This window comes from Aphis gossypii, chromosome 1 (genome assembly GCF_020184175.1).
Source record: "Aphis gossypii isolate Hap1 chromosome 1, ASM2018417v2, whole genome shotgun sequence".
NCBI classification, from domain to species: Eukaryota; Metazoa; Arthropoda; class Insecta; order Hemiptera; family Aphididae; genus Aphis; species Aphis gossypii.
Window position 1 is genome coordinate 45314240 of NC_065530.1, and position 25569 is coordinate 45339808.

Consider the following 25569-nt stretch of genomic DNA (forward strand, 5'->3'; position numbering starts at 1 on the left):
GTATTATCTCGAAAAAAAGGTCTACAATTTGGAGGTGTCTACTGTTTAAATTTATCAGTTATGGGAGACTGCACTGTATAATATTAAAATGTCATGTACTTATTGTAACGAAATTCTGGCAAAACGAGTCTTTAACGTACTTCCATATCACTATTGGCCAGATAAAATCCACATAATTACGTGGTGTGCAACTAATGAAGGTAATTGGTAGGGCAAATTAGGGTATTAGAAACCTTCATTTGCATTTACAGGTTCCAAGTATAAGGACATTAGGAACAGCAATGATTGTATACATTTCTACAACAATTGTAATACATTCGTACTTACGTTTAATATTATTGTATTGCATTTTAGGAAAATCACAGTAAGACTTTAGTAGAATAGTTGTCTGACATAGTACAACTATTGAGTGTAACAAAAAAATTATTGTATTTTATTGTCGTATTTATTATTAATATAATGGTATTATATTATTGTGGACAATAATAGTATAATTGGGTAGGAGAAAAATTTGGTGAGATGAAACTTGAATTACAAAAGTGCCACAATTATAGGAAATTTAGTCTTTAGGTAACAATATATGTATATAATATCATATCACCTAATATACATTAGTATAAGATTGATATTATCTATCTAATAACTTTTTTATTTATTTCAATAAATAAATTTAGCATCTGTGTTGTACTTCATATTATGTTGTACTCTGTAATAATATTATTTTGTAAAACATTGCTTGTGAAAAACATAAATTTACGAATAATTAAGTTTTGTATTTTAATAGTTTTATAAAAATGATTATTTTTTTTGTATAAATAATTATAAAATACTGATTTTCCCTTTTTTTTTAAATTGCCCATAACATGTGGATACATGGGTTTTTTTAAAAATGTATATGAAAACTGATTTCAGTTATAATGCCTATAAAAGATTAATAGTTAGACATATAACAACTAGGTAGTTAGTTTTTATTATAGAATAAATTCTGTGGATATTTTTGTTTTGATATTAATGCTACATAATTCATATTTTCAGTGAAATACACTATTGTTGTGTATTTTAATTATTATATTATTTAATTTAAGATTTAACTCTATACTATTGTAGTGTAAATAGTACCAAAAACTTGTTCTTCTAAATATTATTATTATAGTCATTAATTATTCATCTAGCGTAAATGTTGAGTAGCGTGTGCAAATTCACAAAAATTGATTATCTACTTAGCAGCACCATGTTTGTATGTATAAAACGATTCATTTTTTTACCTTAACGATTTTTTGATCAATTTTTTAATTTTTTACTCTAGAAATTTAATCTTATTAATTTGGAAACTTAATCAAAAATTTTCCTTATTTTAATTCCTTGACAATTTCATATAACATGGTATATATTCGTGTAAGTATACTTAGTTGTGATTATACAAATTAATTAGTAAATATAAATTATTAATTTAATATTTTTTATTATAGCTAATAGATTTAAATCTCAAATTTACCATGATAACAAATTTACTGTTTCTGTAATTCAAAATAATTTTTTAATTTTCTTAATTTTCTTATTTTACCTATTATATTATATTTTTTTTTCAAAATGTACATACTAATATTATTAGATTTTGTGTATGAAGTAAATTTAGAAACATTTTTGACGTCAATGAATATTATGTATACTGATATAATTGATTAATTTATTTTGTGAAAATAAAATGAGTAATTTTGGCTCAGTTTATTTTTGTACGTAAATACCTAATACTTAATTAATATTCAAAATAAAGTTTCAATGTAGGTAGTTTTACATACTCGTAAATAAATGAATGTATAATATTAATCTAATTCATTTTTATATGAACATTGGAAAATATATGTTTTAATTTTACATTGGACACACTGTGCTTATTAAAAATTAATGGTTTTCTACATATGAAATTATATTAAGTGCTAATAATAAATTATTATATATTATTGCTGTTTAAACCATAAAGACAGTTAACAAAATATTATAATAAACATTGTTTATTAATAAAATTCATTGATATGTGTAACCGTTGTGTGTTTTTATTTATTTATAAGAAATCATTAGAAAATTAGAAAAATCCACTTGTATTGATAAATTTGTGTACCTAATAAATTGTACTATTTAAAATTGAATTGCTTTCCAGCTATTTAACAATGCGTGAAATTTATTAAGTAGTATTGGATATCTATTAGATATATCTGTTACAATTCGTGAAGAATCACAAAGGTACAAAAGATTCAGTCAACTAGAATGATAGGAAAAATTATAAAATGTTCACAATTTAATCAAAAATAACTCCCATGAAGTGATTTTTTATCATTCAGTTATAAATACTTCATTAATAAATTAACAGTATTTAATACACACGATGTTTATTCTAATTTGTAATTTTTCTTTAAGATTTTTTGGATTATATAGTTATTCAAATACAATAATTACAATAATTATTAAATGTACTATGTCTGGAGAATTTATAACTTACATTACTTCTATTGTTATTTTTTGAATTTCTAATCGTCAGTTAATTTTATTGGAAAAAAAATGTCACTATTACGAAATAACGAGTGTTACCAATAAATGCTAAAAGATGTTTAAGAGTTATCGTTTTAATTAAATGTATCATCAATTCATAGTTTCTTTAGTGTTTTAGTTTTAATATTGCATACTTATAAAGAAATGAAAAATAAATGATTAGAACTTTGTATAATATTATTGTACCTACCACAAAATATGATTCCGGATTATTAGGTCACGGTTAAGGATATAATGGCATTATTAAATAAAGTAGATAATAATATACTGAAATGCGTGTATATCTTGTGTAATCTATTTGAGATTTCATGACTATTAGAAGTTATCAACTTTTTTTCTCAGCTAAACACGCTTACAATCAAAGAAGTTCAGTGAAAATGTGGTTTACATTAGGTTTGATCAATATTTAGTATCATATTAAATCGTAAGATATTATTAATTTTTAAAGGCAACGAATATTGTATATATATATATTTTTAAATTATTTGTAATATTTTACGCATCTCTATCTATTTATAAAAAAATATTTATACTTTTATAATAAAAATGTTTCTAATAATTATATTGTAACATTATTTATGCACACTGCACAGTGAATAGTCTATATAAGTTTTTCAGACTAAAAACTTAAATGATAAACTTAGGCTAAATGGTGAATAAAAACATACAGACCTTTTTATTGGAATAATACAAAACATGTAAAATTATTCTTCTTTTATAAGTATGTTTAGTTTTATATTTTTTGTTAAATATTTTTTTGGTGACATTAGGAATTTTGATCCTATGACTCTGTGTTTGATTTTTATACTTAGTATTTTTCAAAAGATCCAAAACGATTGGTTTAATATTAAAAGGTTCGGCTCATTGCTCTTTTTTTATTATTCTTATTTTTGTTGACCCACAAAAAATAAACGAATGTCTCGATGCAATAAAAGAAAATACGCCCTATACCCAAACGAACAAGATGGTCATTGTGTTCGTCATTGAATGACTTTTTAAGTACATTGAGATGTATTCTTTTATAAAAAGTGTTATTTGACTTTTTTAAAGTAGTGAATATAAAGAGAATAAATTATGGTTACTTTAAACATTTTCTAATTTTAATTATTAGTTCATTCAAGGTAAGTTTTGGCATTCAGGAGATATTTATTTAATATAAAAGTTTCAAATGTATCGATTTACTATACACACACACATATATATATATATATACATATTTATTTTTTTAATAAAAGTGATACATATATTATATATGAGAATATAATGTGTGTTAAAATTTAAAACTAATAAAATGTAATGATTTTATGAAATATTCTAAGTTTGTTTCTGTATTATGTATAGGATACAAACATCACAAATGTTATACAAAATATTAAAATGTCAAAAGAGTTAAATAAATAAGAAAATATAAAATGTAACTGTTATTTTTTCATTTTGTATTATTTTTCTATAATTACTGGCGAAAGAAAATGTTTGTGGTTATTTATTTTATTTGAATATATTTAGATATTATATAGGTATTTTTTTTTTTTGAGTGAAGCAATTGATTTTGTTATGATATTTGAGTTTTTTTGTAGGTCTAAAGACACATTTTATTGCAGAATATTGATGGTGTTTTTTGGTTGGAAATTGGATCTAGTTTGTACTTCATTTAAGTTTTCTAAAGTAAAAATTGTATCATGTTTATTTTTAAAAATAATGGAAAATATATTTTTTTAAATTTGTGGTTATACTATTTTATTCCGAGTCAAAAAGTTTAAAAATTGAATACAAGTTTCTCATAGGTTATTCTTCTGGTATAGCAATTTAAAAGTATCGGAAATATAAATACACAATTTTTTTGTGTCAACTATGAAGTGAAAAAAGGGAGATTCAGATTAGCATTTTTATTTTAAAAAATTAAAACAATTTTAGGAATAAATATATTGATAAACAGTTATGAACTTGTAGACTGTAGTGCCTATAATTGAAAATTCGCAATTTTTTTTAATTAAATCCGTAAATTAAAATTAGATATTAAACATTAAAAAAAAAATAATAGAAAATATATTTACAGGACCGATGCAGTAATATTTTACCAGTAAAGATAAACGGTATCGTATTCTATAGGGAGTGAGGAAACCCTGTAATACCACAAATATTTCATTTTAAACAAAAGAAATGTTAGTTGTTTTCGTATTTTAGTATATTTTTGGTAGCAATAAGTACATTTTTTCCTGCATTTTTGTAAAATAGAATATTAATAGCTAAATAATTAATTAATTATACTTATTTTAAACAATAAATGTTTTCAGTAATATTTTTATACTATATGAATATAACTTATTATATTAGTAAATGAGATCATAACATCTATTGAAAAGGAGGATATTGACTAACATTTTATTCGTATACATAACTTTGTTATGTAAAGTTGCGTTGAAATGTAACTGTATTCAAAGAAATGCATTATAAACATCAGTACACATTTTTAACTATATTTTGCCATTTAAAATTTTTTTCCAAAACAATGGATTAATTTAAAATATGAACTGTCTGGTTTATAAATGACGTGCTGAATTGTACTTTTTTATTGTTTTACTATTCAAAAAAAAGTGAAGTTAAAATATAAAAAAGCATACATCATTGTAAAATCAATAGCTCTCCTTGCTCCACTTAGAACCTGAAATTGAATAGTTTAAGATAATAAACAACCTATAATATAATATACAATGTAATAATATAAAAGATTTCAATTTACAACGTTTTTATGAAGATATTTTGAAATATTTTTATTAGAAAACAAAATATATACATCAGTGAAATAAAAATAAATAATTAAAGATAAAAAATAGCCTATGTTTCTAAAACGATAAAATCGTTTTTAATAATTTGTATTTAATAAAAATATATTATTTTGAAATTAAATTAAATTTTATAACATTTTTATCTTAATACAGCACAAGTCTGCAATATATCAGTGCATGATATTGTACATACATGCCAATAATTAAATTAAATATAATATTATAGTAGTGATAATTTTTGTCAATGATTTAATTAGGTACCTAATAGTTCTAATATAAATAAACTATAATCATTAACTGATTTTTTATAATTATATTTAATGACTATACAATTGAAATTTCATTTTTCAAAATAATAAATATTTTTTTCTAATGTAACTTTAAGTTATTTTAAATTACAATTAAAAATTAATTTTTCTTAAAATGCGGGATAACGAATGATTCATTTTAGGATATTTTTCTAAATATTTTTCATTCATAATATACTTATCGAATAGTAGCGATTTAGTTTGGTTAATTAATTAATTTTAATAACTTCAAGTTTATAAAAAATCATTTTTTTGCCTTATTGATTTTTAAATGTTAAAAAAATCCAATTTGCAAAATATGTCGATTAGTTTTGAGTCGATATGTTAAATTATGTGAGTACAACTATTTATCATGCATATCTGTCACAAAGATATATTATTTTTATTGTAAGTGATCTTAATACAGTATATATTTATTTTTAGATGAATTCCGTATATTTTATACATTTATTCTACAAATGATGTTCATTAATATTAAATTTAACCAAACAGTGGGTGAACGTAAATTGATGTCAGTTTTTTACAAGCCATGTTATTGGTAAAAAAAATATGATAGATAATATGGTTGGATGGGAGTGGAATAGGGTGGTTGGCAGAAAAAGTTCGTGTAAAAAATTCAAACATAATTAGACCCCATCACTCGGAAATAATAACAACGTACACGCTATTATACTCGTATACTATATAGAAGGCCCTGCTGAATTAATGCTGTTTTGAACTGTGGTTCTCCTTATACTCATAATTTTTTTTATGATATAAAAAAATTACAACGTTTAATGGGTGGCCAAGTATAAGATATGAGTTTCTTCTTTTCTTTTAACTAAATCTCGTTTATTCTTTCCTGGAAAATTGGGTTTATGAAAAGTACTTCACGCCGTGCTTTTATCGTTTTTTTTATTTTTGATGTGACTATTTCTTTGTAGACGATCTATTTTAAATTTGTCGATTCAATTTTTTTCTTTTTATTCTAGTTAAATGTTTTTTTCTTTATACAATACAAATATAAATGTACCTATCTCTTCAGGTATGTTTTGTTTACTGAATATATAGAACATAACCGATATTGAAATCATAAGTATTCAAGAATGTACATTTAAAATAATTTTTTACCTATGCATATATTTTTCAAACACTATGCAAACTCAATCATACCGTCTCAAAATATTGATCAAAAGTTGATTTTTATTCTTAAATAAAGTTTTCTGATATTCAGAAAAGATAAAAATTATCAAGTTGGAAAATAAATATTTGTAAATATTTATTTTTAAATTACCTTACAATATTATTATAGTTGGCGCGCTATTATAGTAAATTGTTTTGAAAATTTTTCAGTTTAATTTAGGTTAAGTTAACAAACAAAGAATAATTATTAAAAATATATATTTAAACAAGGGAAAACTGAGGAATATTTATAGATATATGAACGAACAGTTTTTTATTAGTATTATTTTTGAAAAAAAACAAAAACTATACAATACAGTATAAGACGTGAACTGACACGAAAGACAGTTTCACAATATTTAAGTCTGAAAAATCTGATTTTAAGTTATTTTAATAGGAAATTGGAAAGTGTATTTTATGAGATAGAGAAGTCGAAATAGTTTAGCTGATCAGAATTAGAAATGAAGTTTTGCTTGGAAATAAAGATGAGATGAAGAGGAATAGTGCGTGTTCAACTTTATTTATCCTCAAATGACTGGAAAATGATAGCGTTATAAATTTATTACGGGTATAAAAATAAAATTGTCAAGTTTTAATGTGAATTGATTCTTTAGTTTTACATTATAAACTGTTGAAAAAGTATTCAGGTGAAATTGCAGTTGACTTGGGGTGAAATGGTCTAAAATATATATTGATAAAAGGGTAGCAGGTATACCAGTATCATCTACGTAAGTTCAAAGGATTGTATGTTATAACGTGGGCTGTTTTGAAGTATAAATATTATACAAGAAAGGTGCTATGTCACTGCCTTGAGGGACATTGGCAGAAATAGAATACTGTTTCAAGCATTACAGGTCGTGGTAAACATTAAAGAAGCAGTAGTCTACATCATATGATTTTAATAAAAGATATTAAGGAAATGGAAACATCATTTTTAGTTTGAAAAAAGAATCTTACGTCAAATCGTATCGAACTGTTTCGCAAAAAACTGGTATAAGGTTAACAATAATTACACGTATGTGTATTAGGAGAGGTTTTCGGGAAGTTTGTTAAGTTTAATAATTGTGAATTATAATAAAATTGATATAATTATTAAAAATAAAGATAACTGTCATTAAATTTATATCTGAGAAGATTTTTTGTTTTTTTTTTTTTTTTAGGGGAAATTTTTAATTTTTGTGTTGGGTAATATTAGATTATGACTTAAGCATTGCTTATTTGTTGGCCAGCATTTTTTTTTTTTTTTTTAAATATCAGATGTTCCGATGTTCATGTTTATGTAGTTTGTTTTGAAGATATTTCACATATAACGTAGGTTTAATGGACTGATAACTAACTAACATAATGATTATAATTAATTGAACTGAAAGGAAGTAAATTTAGGTGTGATTTTTATCATATAGGTTCTCAGCTAGAATATCAGATTTTGCATGGATGCAAGAGAAAATGACAAAATACATTTTATAACTAACCTTTGTTTTTTTATTTTGGGATAACTTTATTTTGATAACTTCATATTAATTTGAAAATGTAGAGTACCATTTTATATACAATTTAAAAAATACTAATATTGGCTATTTTCTGAAAATGTCACTAGAACAATATTTTTTTTAAATAATATATTTTGTTATTGATTTTAAATAAAATTATCAAATATAACATTTAGAGTCAAAAAATATATTTTGGAGGTAATAACATCATTTGAAATGTATATTTTTTTATATTTTTTTTGTATTTTTATATTTTAGTTTTATAAATTAAACGAATGAAAGATTTGAATCAATACAATTTGTTTTATATAATTTGTACTTGTCATTTTTACTAAGAGTATTTAAAAGTTATAAATAATTTAGCTTATCACACAATAAAACTGGTATTATTAATAGTGTAAAGGTAAATGTAATTGAACTTTTATCTTTTGAATATTATTAAAATAAAGATTTTATTATGATATCACATTATTATAATATCCCATATATAGACAGTATACAGTATATAGTCTCAATTAGTGAATATTACATGTTTTAAAAATAATAAATGCTTCAAAATATAATATTCAGTTGTTAGTTATTTAAATTTCTAAAATATTATTAGCTATCAATAGCTAGATTGGTAGATTTGATTAGAAGACTGAATAAAATTATGTTCTCAAATATCTAAAATACTTTTTGTTACATGACGTTTATATTTTAAATTAAAAGTACTATTTAATCTAATTATAGTATATGGCTTCTCAAAATAAAATAAATACCATGGTTCTAATAAGGTTTAAATATTTTAGTGGTAAAGTAAAATTGTAATTTAAATATAGACTATTAAAAAAATAACTTTATAATCACTTACAATATATTTATTGTAATTTTATATTTAATTTAATTTATAATAACCGAAGTTTACCAACATGTTAGTAATAATAATATATAGTTTATAAGTAAAATACCAATAACTGTTTTCATTTATAGTTTATACCTATTTATACAGTTATAAACGGTGTTTTATTTATTTTATCCAAGTTAAAATAATAAATTATTTTTATTTCATTCTCAAAATCATACTACTATTATTAATCGTTGTTATGACTTAAACGTCTACACAATGAATTTTTACTATATTTTTAATAATAATAATTATTAATAAGTTATATTTTTTAGTTAATTTTTTGCATTAATATTACAAATTACTTTTACTAAACATTATGTGCTATTGTTTTTTATGTGAATTATCATTTTCAAATCTGTATACTGATATAATATATATATTATATATACATACAACATTATAATAAAATAGTTAAAGTTATGTAAAACCTCTATTATGTTATGAAGATTTGGCGTTTAAACAATTTCAGACATACGCAATTTAGTAATACATAATATCATATTATCATAGTATGATAGCAAACATTATTTTTTTGCTCAAATATTTACTTAATAAAGTTTATTTTTTTAATTAAAAATATGAAAATAATCTTTGGAAATCATTATAAGTTATTAAAATGTTACCCACATATTTTCTCTAGGTTATATCGGGAATACTGTATAAATAATTATTACAGTGACGATTTATAGAAAATCATTTTTTTTTTTTAAGTGACTTCGTAACAAAATATAAGAAGAAAGTGTTTAAAAGTAAATTTTTGATAATAAAAATAAAGTAGGCAACGGGGAAAAACGAAATCAGATTTTCATAAATCAGTGAGCTAAATGCCTGGTTTTACGTCTGTTCGTGATTTATTATAAGCAATCGAGGTGTCGGTGAGAAGATAAAAATGAAAAGACGAATAAAAGGAGAATATTTCTATAAATTAAAAGAAATAAAAAGTATCTTTCCAAGCTATATTTAAATTTACATCATTTTGTGTTTGCGTTTTTCTTGTCATGGAATACAGATGTCTAAAATTATTTTCGATTAATTTCAGTCACGTTCCGTTATGATTATGGTTATACTAAATATCCACCAATTGAAAACTGAGAATAAAGTTGTAAAGTAAACCTTTACATCATTTATTCTCTTTAAAAAGTTTAAAGTTATAAAGAAATGTATTTTTACTTTTTATAACAATACATATATTATTAAATTATAATATGTATTTTACAGCTGGTTGAAAATACAAAAAAATTTGGATTTGAGATTTTTCTATATTTAGAAATTAAATTACTTATAAATTCTGAATGAATTGCGTTTCCAATTATTTTTCTATATACTTTTAAGTCAAAAAGAATGTTTTTATGTTTTAATAACTCTTATAAATAATATTGTCAATTGAAATTTAAGTCTTTTGGTATTACTATTAATAATTTTTGACTTTCTTTTAGATTTCTGATCATAATAATTATTTTGTTTAATGTCACATTTCACGATATATTTATATAATAATATATTAATAATTATTTTGGTTTTAAATTAAAATACAGTTATTACAAAAATATAATACTTTCAGTAATAATGACCAATCTATAAGCCCTGTTTCAGAATTGTCAGAATCAATCTGTTTCAGAAAAAAAAAAATTAAATATATTTGTTAATTATTACATTTTGTAATCGCTTCAATACATTTTTTGATGAATAAATGTATAAATGCGTGATTAGTTGATCTATATGTTTATCATTAAAAATGTTCAAAAAATGAAATATATTTTTAATTTGTAAATACCTATTTGTGTTTTGTTTGAAAGATTTTTCAGTCAATTTTGGCCAATAATCTAATTGATTGATATTTAATTATTTTTAGATTGTGCCTCCTGTGCCGGAAACAAACTCTGGATCTGAATCATCAGTGCCGGAACAAGGTACTAGATTCAGTAAAATCAGGCAAACACTGTCCTCAAGTTTAATGACAGCACAAGACAAAAGTAAGAAATTTGTATTATATAGTTAATTGTTTTATGGTATGTACCTATATTTAAGTATTTAACGTTTTACAAAAAAGCTATGAATTTTAATACAAACATCATAAAATGTATTTTATTTTTTAAAACTATAAGTAGGTAGTATGTATTGTTGTACGAGTAACTATTTGATTCGATTCTAATATTATTATAAAAATTAACATGTTTAAATATATAAACCATAAGTACTAATTTTGAATTTGAATTTAAATATTCATACTTATGTAAAATGTATACGAAAATTATACTACTGACAAGGTTTTACTTAAGTAAAAAAAAAAAAAACAAAAAATGAATAAATTAACAGTTTAAAACAAATTATTTTGAATTTATCATAGTTCCTTACAGCTTATTACAACATATAATAATACAAACTATTTATTCAAGTTAAAAAATATTTTCAAGAATTTGAATTTATCATTACACGATATTACTTACAAACTTATCACTGATTAATCCTTATTCACGTAATTTAGAATATATAATATCTGGTTATAATTACTGATTTATTTAGCTAAATAATTTAAAAATATTGAATAATTTTCTTTGATTTATGTGAATATAATTAATTTTTTTTTATTATTATTATTTAATAATTATTTTTAAAAATATTAAATTTAACGTCTATATGATTACAATATTATGTATATCATCAATCTGTTCAAAGTTATTGGTTTATGAATATTGCGCTCTATTTGTAGGTTTCTTTCGGCAAGTGTATAATATATATATTATAGACTAATATTGTAGTAGATTGTATAATATATTTTATGAATATACATTATATAATAGCATTTAAAATCATTAAATTAAACCTACATTAAGTAATTAGACTAATTTTTCGATTCAAAAAATAAATGATTTAATAAACGAATATTTGCTATAACAATTGATGGATTTAAAATAATCAGTTTAAGCCTATAAATGGACTCTTAAACCATATATTATTATTATTATTATTATTTAAATTAAAAAAACGCACTAACAATAATTTTAAATGTTAAGCTATAGTGTGAATAATAAATTATTTGGTTAATAAGTGATGGATACTTATAGGTTACTATTTAAATAAATCTTTCCTATAGATTATAGAGTCGTAAGAATGTATTGAAGCATTTATCAATATAATTTTAAGGCCCAATTCATTTATTTTTGGTTGAATTATTAGTTATCTATAAATTAGCAAAGCTGATTTAGAGACCCTTGATAATTTAATACTATACCTGGATTATATCCTTTATTAAACTAACCTATGGCTGTATTGATAATAATAAATTGTGTAAATATATTTATGTGCAGTGTACAATATAGTATTACATTGTATATTCACCTATAACCACATAAGAATAATTCCGTATAAACTTATAGAAATACATTGAATACGTGATAGAATATTTTTAAATTTATATTCATAATATCACGATTATTTAAAAAATTTCAATGCTGAACAAGATACGATTATAATATAGTTTTTTAATCCTAATTAAAACTAAATTAAAAAAAAAAATGCAGTTTTAGATGACGTTTCTAAAATTTAAATCATTACATTACTTTGATATAATAATATTCATTAAAGTAATTTATGAGAAATATTGAAGCTAAATATGCAGTTATTTTGTGTATTATATGTAGATACTTAGTTAATCAATATAATTTTTCAATATTATAATAAATCACCAGTTAGTAAGAAAAAAAAGTGCAATCAGGAAAGCTTTAATTGATGCAATTAGGTACATACAGAGCAAACACGGTTAGTGTATTATAATCTAGGTTTTTTAAGGCAAATATTATTATAATTATAATATTTTAATTTTAATAAATTGTTATTATAATATTTTTGATTTGATAATAGTTTCTTGGTTACAATATAAATATATAACGAGAAACTGTTATTTTTGGCCAAGTAGTTTATTACCAATACTTTATAATTTTATATTAATAACAATTTTATAAAAAATAACGTTTCTGTTTTTTCATATTCATAGGTACATTATTAATGTTTATCAGTTGTGTGAACATAGTTAGAAAAAAAATTAATAGTAGCAAACAAATAACTTTATTATATCTCTTATACTCGATAAAATCTAAAATCTAATTTAGATTGTAAGTTTGTCTGTTTTTTTTTTTCATCGATCCATTAAAAACAACTTATTTTAACTTTCATGTTGGTAGACAAAATGTTGGTCCAATGATTGTAAACCATTTTCATTCGTCGGTAAATGGATGGGTGTGGCATTATAGATTAAGGTTAATCCAAAACTATCATGTGGATAGCCATCCGTGTAAGTAGAGATTTCCCATGTGGAAAAGAGTGCCAGAGAAATATTTTTTTTACCTTATTCTCTGTTGATCCCAAGAAATTGGATATTATTTTTACCGTTATTATTCTTTTCTTTTTCATAACATATTAGCCATATAGGTGCTCTATAAGTGTTGAACGGTTTTCATTTTAAATTGTCATATTAAAACTGTTAATATTAAAAAAACTTGAAATTTTACTACTATTTATTATAAATCTAAATGGCAGTATTATGTTTTATAATATATTACCAAATAATTTTAGAAAAACAATATCGTTAAAGAAATTTGGGATAGATTAAAACGAGCTATAGTAGACAACGTTATAATGGAGGAGACTATTGTATGCTTCATTTTGGAATTTTAACGGCAACTGAAATACCTAATCATCCATACATAAGAATGTTAAGACGAAATATTAATCTCCGTTTGTTTTAGGACCACTAAAACGTAACTTACTCCTTTCTAAAATGAAAATAAAACTATTAATTTATGATTTATTATTCCACGATTGTAAAGTAAATAATTCAGACATGAAATACAGAAAAAAGTCAATCTCACTTTTCTCATTTGGATATAAGATTGTTAAGGTGTTGTGTTATGATAATATTAAACTCAAAAGCAAAAACAAATCAATTCACTCAAAAAATGGTTTTGGTTAGAGGTTTAAATGGCATTTTTCGAATATTTTTTTTATCATTCTCTAGCTAATTCTACCTAGGTACTAATGTAGTCATATTGAAAAATTAAAAACCTTTATAAAGATTATACAAATATAATATTAATAATATATGTATTTATTTTTTTTAAATATTTAAAATTTAAAATACTAAATTTCGAGTCGCATAATAATTTGTTCCTCGGCAAAGTTCTTAGTTTAACATATCTACAGATAAATAAAATATAATATATATATATATATATATATAGGTATTTATGAAACATTACTGTATTTTGTCGATTGGTTTTATTTTCATACATTGTATAATGAATAGTTACGTTAATCTCGAATTTGGAGTTTATGTGAACGTTTTTAGTAGTTTTCAGCGCATACATTAAAATTTCATCAAATGTTTATGATTAAATAAACTTGTGAGTGACTTATTATTACCAATATTATACAATAATCATTAATAATAATAACTATAAATAAAAACAATGATTGTTAAAAAAAGAAAATAGTAAGAATTATAAAGTAGAATCAAATTATGGGTACTTTTTAACGCGTTATTAAAACAAAATAAATATATACATATATCTATAGCCATAGTACCTGTTTCAAATATATATTCAAGATAGTGCCTAGTATATAGGCACCTTTATAATTCACATAGGTATCTTGTATTTATGAACGAACAGTAAAATAAACATAAAGATGACAACGAGGGCAGTTTTCATTAGCTAATGAAAGTAAACATCCAAACGGTATTATCGTTTAACGGGACGGAAACGTTTTAATGGCACCCAATGGGTAACATTACAAGCCCGTGTTGTGTGAAAAAACCTAAAGATAAAATGAAAAAAAAAATCACTTATAATATTATATCTCATTGAATTTTATTTTAATTTACCAACATTTATTCTGGTAAATCTTTATGATCCAAACAAAAACAATTAACGATTATCATTACTTTTTTTTCATAATTATTTTCAGCATATACTCAAGCTTAATTTTTTCATTAAACTTAAAAAAATATAAAACATAGGCATTTTTGAAATTAAGGCGCCTTTTACAAACAGGTGGAAACATAAGAATTTTTTTGTTGTCATATTCAACTCGAAAGCAGTATTATCATCGCAAACACTGCAAAAAAGCACTGTTTTTTTTTAGTATTTTTCTTCGGTGATTTTTTTTTTTTATACTTTTGGGAATTGTGAACTTTTAAAATACCCAAACTATAATCTATGTCCCAATTTGGAATCGATTGACATTCTATATACTATATGAAAACTTTTGGAGTGGTTTTACTACCCTAAAAGTGTTTTCTGAAAAATAATAATAAACTAAAAACTGTAAAACCAATAGCTTCCTCCCTCCACGCGCGAAATAGAACACACAACATTGTAAGTTTGTAAAAACAATTTGATATTTATTTTTTAACGATAGCATGTATAGTATATTTTAAGTACAGAATGATTTTGTGTAAGTCATACAAATATTTTAAGAAAATCTAATAGAAAAATTTATCTTAATTTTTTTTTATATATGACTAAATTAATATTTGAATAGTGTATGATTTTTTTTTTTTCAAAAACATTACGATGAAGTGTAATTTTTTTCATACAAACATATTTAAATTGAATTTGTAGTTTTTTTTTCTATAAAAGACATTTAAAATCGGTTATATAATAATACAATGAGTAAATGTAGTTCAAATTTTTAATATTATTTGAATAGGTATTTTTTATTCTTTTCTGTAATGTTTAATAAATATTTTAAATGTTTTATTCTTATAACTGACTTTAAATGTTTAAATCATCTATTATCTACTATCTATATGATATCATATACTATAGTAAAAAAAGTTTAGATGACAATTGTTTATTTTAGCAGGTTGATTTTAATTATATTTTAAATGCATCTGAATTAGTAATTATCTATTGTTGCTATAACATAAATGCTATAATTATAAATAATTTATATATTAATAGCATGTGTCAAAGTGTGCAAAGCTTGTTAAGTATTAACATCCTGTATCATTATTCTATTTAATTTTTTAACTGAATTACTAACTGAATGATTTTTTTCTGATTTTTAATCATATCCATTTTTATAATTAGTTGAGATATTTAAAATCTAAATAATCTTATATATTAAGTGTATAACTAATGCATAATGATTTAATATCATTTATATAATTTACTCATTATTTTCTATTTTTGGGAAGTAAATGGTATATTTCTTAACAAGAATTATTTAAATATTTTATATTATTAGGGATCGTTATAACTTATATTTAATATTGTACTTATATTTCACATTATAAACATATAACATATTATTATTATGTTAATTGAAAAACTATACTTAATTGTGAAAAAAATTAGAAACATACAATTTTTTTTATATTATTAAAATGTATTTAAATTATAAAAATAGATTTTGGATAGCAAGGTTAATTTTAGAGTTATGACTTATGAATGGATTATGGATAATTGGAAAACCTCCCGAGCATCTCATCAGCACAACTTCTCATGTATTGTTGTCATTATTATATTTGGGGTTTATTGTTTATCATGAGACAATAAGATTAATTTAGCACTTTTAATAAATTTAGAAAATATATTTATAAAGTCTATATTACATAAGCATTAAAAATATATACTTAAAATCATCATTGAGAAATGTTCTAAAATTGATATTTTTAAAAATTAATAAATAATAAAATTATTATGTTTATCGTACGTTTTTTTACTTCTAACGGAGAAAATAAATAATGATTTTAAAATCACTTTTTTTCAGTGACCACCAAGTTAAATAGTGCTAGTAATCGTCAAAGTCCAGCAGAGAGTAGCCCTACTTCTAGTCCTGCGTCTCCACCAGAAGATAATTCAAATAAACAACCAACTACAACGTAAGTAATTTTAATAATAATAAAATCTTACTATAATAATCGCAAATATTAAAATATAATTAAAAAAATAAAACGATATTCTTAAATTTACAAAAATTGCAACATTACTGTATTTTGTGGCATATTGTTATATTATTAAAAAATATACCGATTTTATATTAAATCATCGAATTCACAAACTACCCAAAGTGAATAAGTGTTGAAATAGTGTTTTTGACGATTTTCCAAAATAAAGATTATTGGAGCATTTTTTGTTTTATAAAATTTGTTTGCAAGCTGAGGCTGGTGAAGTTATACTTAAGGCGTAATCTATAAAAAAACGTTTATACAAAGTAATATCAATATTTATAATGGTTAATGATCTATGAAAATACTAAACAATTAATACATTTAAAAAGTTTTTCATTTAAATAATTAAAGTATAAAATAGGTACGTAATTGTAAAAATGTTATTGTTTTTTTTTTTTTTTTATTGTATGAATATAAAACCAAATAACATGCTACAATATTAAATGCACTAAGTTGTTATTTTGACGATCAACGATAACAATATAATATAAAGCGTAAGCTTTAATCATACTATAAAATATGTAACAACATTAAATAAAATTAATCATATCTTGAGTATTAAAAATTGTTTTATAAATTCTAATTAGCTCTTTATAAAGTTTAGTAGTTTCTCATGTCATGATTAAACCAATTAATTGAAGTAAATTCTTTAGAAATACTTTCTTTTCAACTTTCAACTTTGATTTAAGCGAAAACAATGACACGTGTCTTGTGAACACGTTGTTTATTAATTAATTATTATGAATACGAAAAATAGCTTTTGCTAACAGCTTCGAAAATTTGATAATCTCATACACAATAACAAATTTTAAATAGGCTTAATGATAATAGGATTTTGATATTAAAGTTATTACATTATGTAGTGACATCATGATATTTTAAACCTGCTTTTTATTCATGATAAGTAAAATAATCTTGTTCAAATTTTACTATAATTTTCCAAAAATATGCTTGTGATTTTTAATTTTACTTTTAAGTTATAATTTTTACATTACTTCCACGTTGTTTAACATTTGACCATTTTAGTTTAAGTACTATACATTTTAGTATACAAATACATTTAGTATATACATATATAATATAATATAATAGAATAGGTACATAAACGTTTATTTATAAAGTTTATACTCGTGTTATTGTGCGTGTAATTTATTAACAGTGTGTCTGAGTATGTACTCAATTAAAATTACTAAAATGTAATTTAACATGGATATTGCAATATTGATTGACGCGTCAAAGTATAAATTCAACAGCCTAATTTTTATTTGGACAATTGTCTAATAAGTTTCCTATTTTTGTGTATGCATAACATATATATTATATATGAATAAGTTTTGTTTTATATCAAATTGCCTAAAGTTTAAAGTATATTTTTACACTACTTAAGTTATAATCTTGCTAATCGGAATAAGTTTTAAATCTTTACGACTATTCATATTTTATTCTCTAATGATTTTATGCTAACCAATACCGTTATTGATAGTATTTCATTTTCCACTTGTTAATCTTTTTGTGAAATAAATCTCCAGTATTGTGGAGCTAACACTCAATGTTTAAAAATTCAGGTCAAGGATCTGAACAAGAAATCATCTGAACAATAAAAACCGTTTAACCTTTTATGGATACACATTTTAATACACATATATCAATACATTTAGGATTATCACTGTGTACTTACAAGTTTTTACTGGGCGTTGTAAATGATATACATATAATTTTTAATGTCTAATATAAAAGTATTTATATATAAACACATAAATATACTATGCATGTAAAGTGTGATTCATAACAGTTATTGAATTGTGGTGACTTTTAAATAAAATTATAAAATACAATATTTAAAATTAATAGTTACTGCGTTAGTAGAAATTAAATGTAACATAAAAAATTAATAGTGGTTATAAAAATGTAATTTTAAGTAAAATCAATTTGAGTTTTAAAAATAAATAAATGGGAACTTAAAAGGAAAACGCCCACAATACTTGGAATACACTTTTGTATGCAAATAATACCTCTAGTTTTAAACACCTACACAGAGATCAAAATTATGTTGGATATATGCCCACATAAAATGATAATATAATAAAGGAAAGTATTAAATTATTTTAACAGATCGATGAACGTTTTGTGCAAACATCGTGTTATTCTATTACAGACATTAAAGTTTCCCAGCTATGGTAATCCTGAAAATCTTTGATTTGGTACCTATGTATAAAATTATTATTACTTAAAAATTACAATCAGTAATGTATTCAAAAATTTTCATCAAATTACTTTTTTATTTTAAGCTCCCAAGCGATTTTGCTATATTTTATAATGAAAAAAAAAGACAAGTAAATAACAAATATATAATATATCTATGTATATATATATATTATATACAATATAAAATACATACATATATATATATTTATATTTATTATACTTATTAGTATTCTAGTACATTACTTCCATTAAGCCGGTATAACATTATTTAATAGTAAACAATGTTTTATTAGTAAATAATTTGAGAAAAAAAATTCTGAATCAACAATTCAGTAAATCAAACCGATATACTATATTATATATACTGTATTTATTAATAAATCAATTGCTTGTATATTAAAGTCTATTGCTGTGATCTTTATACTTTGTTTAGTAGTATAATTTGTATGGAAGGCTTTGGATCTATCAGCATATTTTGTATATATTGATAATATCTGAGTGAGTACCCGACTTCTAACTAAGCAACATTGTATACTATGCTTATGACTTGCTGCAGTATTTGGTTAATCTGAGGAATGGGAACTTCTCATGTAATTTTAGAAAATAAAGTGAATAATATCTTGAACAATCTTGGCCATTCCTAGCTCAAAGTGCGTCATCAGGACCAGGGCTTGTGGTCAGAGGTGGAAAGTCAACGACTTCTTGCTCAAGGGACCAAAACTAAAACAAACTTCCGTTGAATCTTATGACTAGTTTGACGATACGTGTATCTTGAAAAATATTTAGTACACAAAAATATCAAAGATGTATAATTTAATTTAAAGAAATAATAATTATAGATAAATAAATTAAAACGGTTTGGGATGTATTTCAGACGATTTTTTTAAATATTACGATCGTTTTATAAAACAAATGGATGAATTAAATCACAAAATATAATGCAATTAGTTAAAGTAAAAAAGAAACAATAAATTTATACTATGAAATGTCAAATTATCTAAAAAAAAGTCTTAGTTAAATAAATAAATATTTTTTTTGAAAACCTGTAAAAATATTTTGTATTCAAAAATATAATATATGTATATGTATATATAGCTATAAAAGGTGTATTTCCTGACATTCCACCTGAAGTTTAAAATGAGCTTTTGACTTTTGGGTTTTTAATGCACGTGTTTTTTCTCTGAATTGATTATTGAAAGCTATCAATTGTTCAAATTTAGGATTGAGTATTTAGTTTTTCTAAACTTTTATTAGACAATTTGAATTATACTGTACTTGAAACTTAGAAAAACCTATTAATTAAATTTTTGTGTATCATTGGATCCATTGAACTTTTATCTGTCTCAATAATTGTGATCATGGAATAAATAGCCCTCAAATCTAAACAGTATTTTTAACTAAAATTTACTCATATTTATTTATGATATCAAAACATCTCATATTATTTGGTAATAGATTTTACCTGACAAAAAAAAAAAAAAAAAATGATGGGATACGCAACGTAGACCAAATTAAATATAATTAGTGCGCTGTCAAATGGAAACTACTCGTCGTAATTATTTTTATAAAAGCAGTCGTGTCTTTCAGCGATAGTAATAATATATTATGCTTATGCACTTTACGTTTTTAAGTATTCATTTTATTCACGTTCTACTTCATAAAATATCAATGGTTTAATATAATACTACTTTTCATTAAGCTTATATAATATCTTTGATAATGACACCTCACTAATTAAATTAAATGGGATTTATACGTAATGGATTTATTAAGTAAAAATATACATTGTCTTACATTATACTCGTATACGTTATGTATGTATTAATATTTTCGACTACCTAGTATTTACTACCTTTTTTCTGGTATATAAAAGTTAGTTAAATATTTTATAATTTATTTAAATGATGTATGTTAATTTTGATGTTATATTAACATAAAATTAGTATCACATACATTTATCATATATAAACATACACACATGATATTAAATCTACATATTGTATAATAAAAATATTAAGCATACTCGTATGTGAAATCAGGAGGCATTAGTTATCCTAATCAGGTCAGGATTAAAACACGTTAACTTTTTCTCATAACACAATTAGATAATTTTATTTGAGTATCAAAACCATGGGAAAATTGGATCTAGTCGTATAATCTACCAGGTCCAATTTTCGTGTGTACAAAGATATCTTAAATTTAAATGCCAATTTTGATAGTGTCACGTTATCTGTAGTTGTCATCTCTGTTCTCAACTCGGTTTGGGTGTCCACATGACCTTGCACGTATAAGCACGTGTTTATAGATGATAAATTAATGAAAGGATCTTTTGGAAATTGTGTTTGACTCTGCGCATCATTTTTAAAAACCTGCATGTTTGTACGATTTGTATTTATTTAAGACTTGAAGTTATTATATAGTAAAATTGCGTTCATTTTTTTTTTGTGCGCTCTGTTTAGAACTCGGGGGAATTTCGCATAATACTCTATACATGGCAAGGAAAGACCTTAATTCGATTTGTTTATGCTTTATTAAATTCCTTGTCTTGTGTATACGGGTCGTTATTAGATTGAATGCTCTATATAACTATTATATACGCGCATACGTAAAGAAATGAGGAAAAAAAATGAGAAACTGGAAGAGAAAAAAAGCTACCATCGATCTAGACCGGCATAATACTCATTATAAAATATGAAGGATATGGTGACATTATTCTACTTTTGTGCTGAATATGATTAGTTTTTATTTTTATTATTTAATATTGCACTATCTAATATTAGATGAAAAAGCGTATTTTTAGTAGAATGAAACAGCCCATTCATCGTGAGAAATCTGAAAATATCAATGGTTCGATATGTTCATTGATGATTCTATAGAATGTTATGCAACTCAGACTTTTGAAAAAAATACACTCGTTAAACTAAATAATAAAATTTTATAAATATTTATTACTTATTTTAATGTATAATTTCAATTGACATTCACTAAAATTATATAATTAATTGTTGTTGAATTTTATATGATTATGTAGTTTTATCAATTGTTTCATATTAAATTAAAATATTATTAAACTACAGATTGACCTTATTTAAAGCTATATGATTACAATTTTTTTTAATAATTTAATGATTTTAATTTTTTTATAGTGGATTGAATGATAAAATAATGTGTTTTTAAATTTTGAATATTAGTTTTGATATTAAATAAATATTTCACTAATATGTATAATGTTTATCTCATACCTAACAAATATTTTAAATGTAATCTGTAATAAAAACCATATTATTGTCACTTGTCAGGATTTAATAATTTAAATAGATAAATATTATATGTTTTTAAATTTGACCATTTTATTGCTTTTTAGGTTGGTTGAATAAGCTTATATTCACTAACTTAACTTAAATTATTGAAATTGGCTATTACACACGTGAAATGAATTTAATATTTATTTGTATAGTTCATCTTAGTTGTATTAAATATACATTGGAACTACTTGTTTTGATTCTTTTCTTTTACTGATTTTATTTTTTACATAAAGTGTAACATTTTCATTATCTGATACGTCTATTAGTTTTAACTTTGTGAACATGCATAAATATATTTTAGTGTTCGGTTATTTGAAGATTAATAATTATAGATATTTTTGTCATTTAGCGAATACTATTTGATTGATACTTTATTTTTTCATACACTTAATTTGATTAAAATAACTATTTTAAATCATAAGTATCATATATTTTTAGCAATAATAATAATAATAATAATAATAACAAAGGAAAACTGAATTTATTTTAAGTGTAATACTATTTATTGTTTATTCTAAGTGGTCTTTAAAAATACTTTTTTTGACATAATATAACGGTTGTTTATTTACCATTGTTCTTGTGATCGTTTACATTTATTCAAATATTTAGTTTAAAAATATTTTAAATTTAAGTATAACAATCAAAAAAAAAAAAAAATAATAATAATAATAAAATAAATAAATACTGATTCAATATATTTAATATAATACACCTACACGACCTTAGTGCTAAAACGAACTACAAATTAAACTCATACGAGTCTGAACTTAAGTTTTTACTTAATCAAACTTGATTATACTCTATCGTAGTATTCATGTGAAACATTAACATGTTTTTCATACCATAGCATGAGTTAGAAAATGTCACTATTGCGGTATTCAAGTCACGTAACTAACAGCTGTCACCCCTCACATATTTTACAGTACAATTACTTTTGGAGCATTCTCTCTCAGTAGTTTCTGAAAAATTACAGAAATAGCATTAATATAAATTAGAAATTTGAAACAAACAATAATATTAAACAATAAACTTTTTTGTTTGAAATTAACCTATGTATTATTTTAAATGAATAACAATTTAAATTTGTGACTATACATAATATTATTGTCACAGATATTTCAAGTGGATAATGATTGTATTACAACTATAATATATGTCTTGCACATAAGATTCAATTTTTGTTTATTAAAACAATGTAAGATATACATATGCTCAATATAAACTTTTGTCCACTATTTTTTTACTTTAATTTATCTATTATATTTTTTTTTTTATTAGTGTTTGTCTAACAATAACCAAAATAATATAAACAAAATATCTACTGTTATCTTAGTCTATATTACCATTGGGATGACCTATTAGTAATAAACCAATGTTTAAAATGTACACTATTTTCGTTATTTACTTTATATTGTGTATAGTTAGTTACTATATTTAAAAAAAAACCTCGATTTGCAGTAAATTATTTTAGGACTGGAAGTTTAACAAGTGTGTATAAATAAGATTATAATATATTTCATTTATTTTATATTCTTCAAAAACTTTCTAATAATAAAATAATCAGTTAATAGGAATTTTCTCAATTATGAATGAAGACCTTTTACAACATTTTTGTTGCTATTTCTTCGGCTTAATACAAGTTTATATGCATACCGCATTCCGTAGTGAATATAGAACGACAGCTTGTCTTCTACAACGTGCTATTCGTCCACAAATATATATATTGATTCACTATAAGTTATAAAGTCAACAAAGCTTTCGTCTAAGTTATCTATTAAATTATCGGAAATTTCTTGCAAGTCCTCTAACGGTATGAATGGTAAATATATCAGCTCTATTAAATTGTTTCTTATAGTTGGCTCATTATAGTACAAATATTGAATTATAGTGAATTTTCTGCTATAACTATATAAGCCAAAATAGATTAGACTAAAACAGCATAGGAATAACTATATTGGACTAACCATTATTTGCATCAAACTTTTGCGAACAATTTAAAAATTAATTGGTGGATTTAAACCATATTTATAAGTATACGCATGGTGTAAAAATGAAATTTTAGAGTTTCCTCAATTATTGAAATGTGTGCGGCTTCTTAAAACCACACAGTGAAACAAACAGTGCGATGCATTTTATCAGCCATTATATAACATGGTCGTGAAACTCGAGTAGACTTAAATATAAATACATACATATAAATACATAGATTAATATTTCGCGTTACTAGAGTGTTTGTTGCTTGAAACCGAATAAGTGTAATAATTACGACATAGGAAGCAACACTATATTACAACTAGCTACAATAATACGAAGGTTGATGTTAAATTATCCGTTGCTGCAACGGTTCGGGTCATTGACGGTTTTGCGCCGAGCTAAATTTCATTTATCATAAAACAGTCATAAACATTCCAAATAATACGAATAATAACTCTCTTTATTATCATAATTAATACAAATTCCACTACTACTATTACTACTACCACAACTATTACTTACTAATAGTAGTACTACTATCAATAATAGTGCAGCTGCTCATTGGTGAATTCGTGATTCGATTTTGACTTAGATGACTAAAATTGTATGTATACAAAACTCAAAACGCACCTGATATTAAGAGATAATTATAGTGATAGCATTATATACATTAGCCAATATTTTAAATAATGTTTATTCGTATGCTATAATCATTGATCAGATATGAATAAACATTAGTTATGCGCGCGTGTGTGTATTTCTCCTACATTCTATGATGTAAATAAAACAGCTGGTTATGACAGCCATCGTTAATTGCTTTCCCCACCACAACGTCAATTGCTATTGATAAACAAGGTATTTAAAAAAAGTAGTATTGAACTTCAATAGTATTAAATAAAATAATTTTTGTTAATTTATATCCAACAGAAGAGCAGATTTTAATGTCTTCTCGC

At 22.9% G+C, this 25569-nt stretch overlaps 1 protein-coding gene across 3 annotated transcripts in view; it reads left to right on the forward strand.

Moving 5' to 3' along the window:
• LOC114128079 (regulating synaptic membrane exocytosis protein 1) overlaps positions 1 to 25569 on the forward strand; it is a 184689-nt gene that overhangs the window by 47212 nt on the left and 111908 nt on the right. For all 3 annotated transcript variants that reach the window (XM_027992493.2, XM_050202711.1, XM_027992491.2), the window contains exons 3-4: positions 11034 to 11154; positions 16952 to 17063. In XM_027992493.2, the coding sequence (XP_027848294.1) occupies positions 11034 to 11154; positions 16952 to 17063 (233 nt within the window). The remainder of the gene's footprint in view (positions 1 to 11033; positions 11155 to 16951; positions 17064 to 25569) is intronic.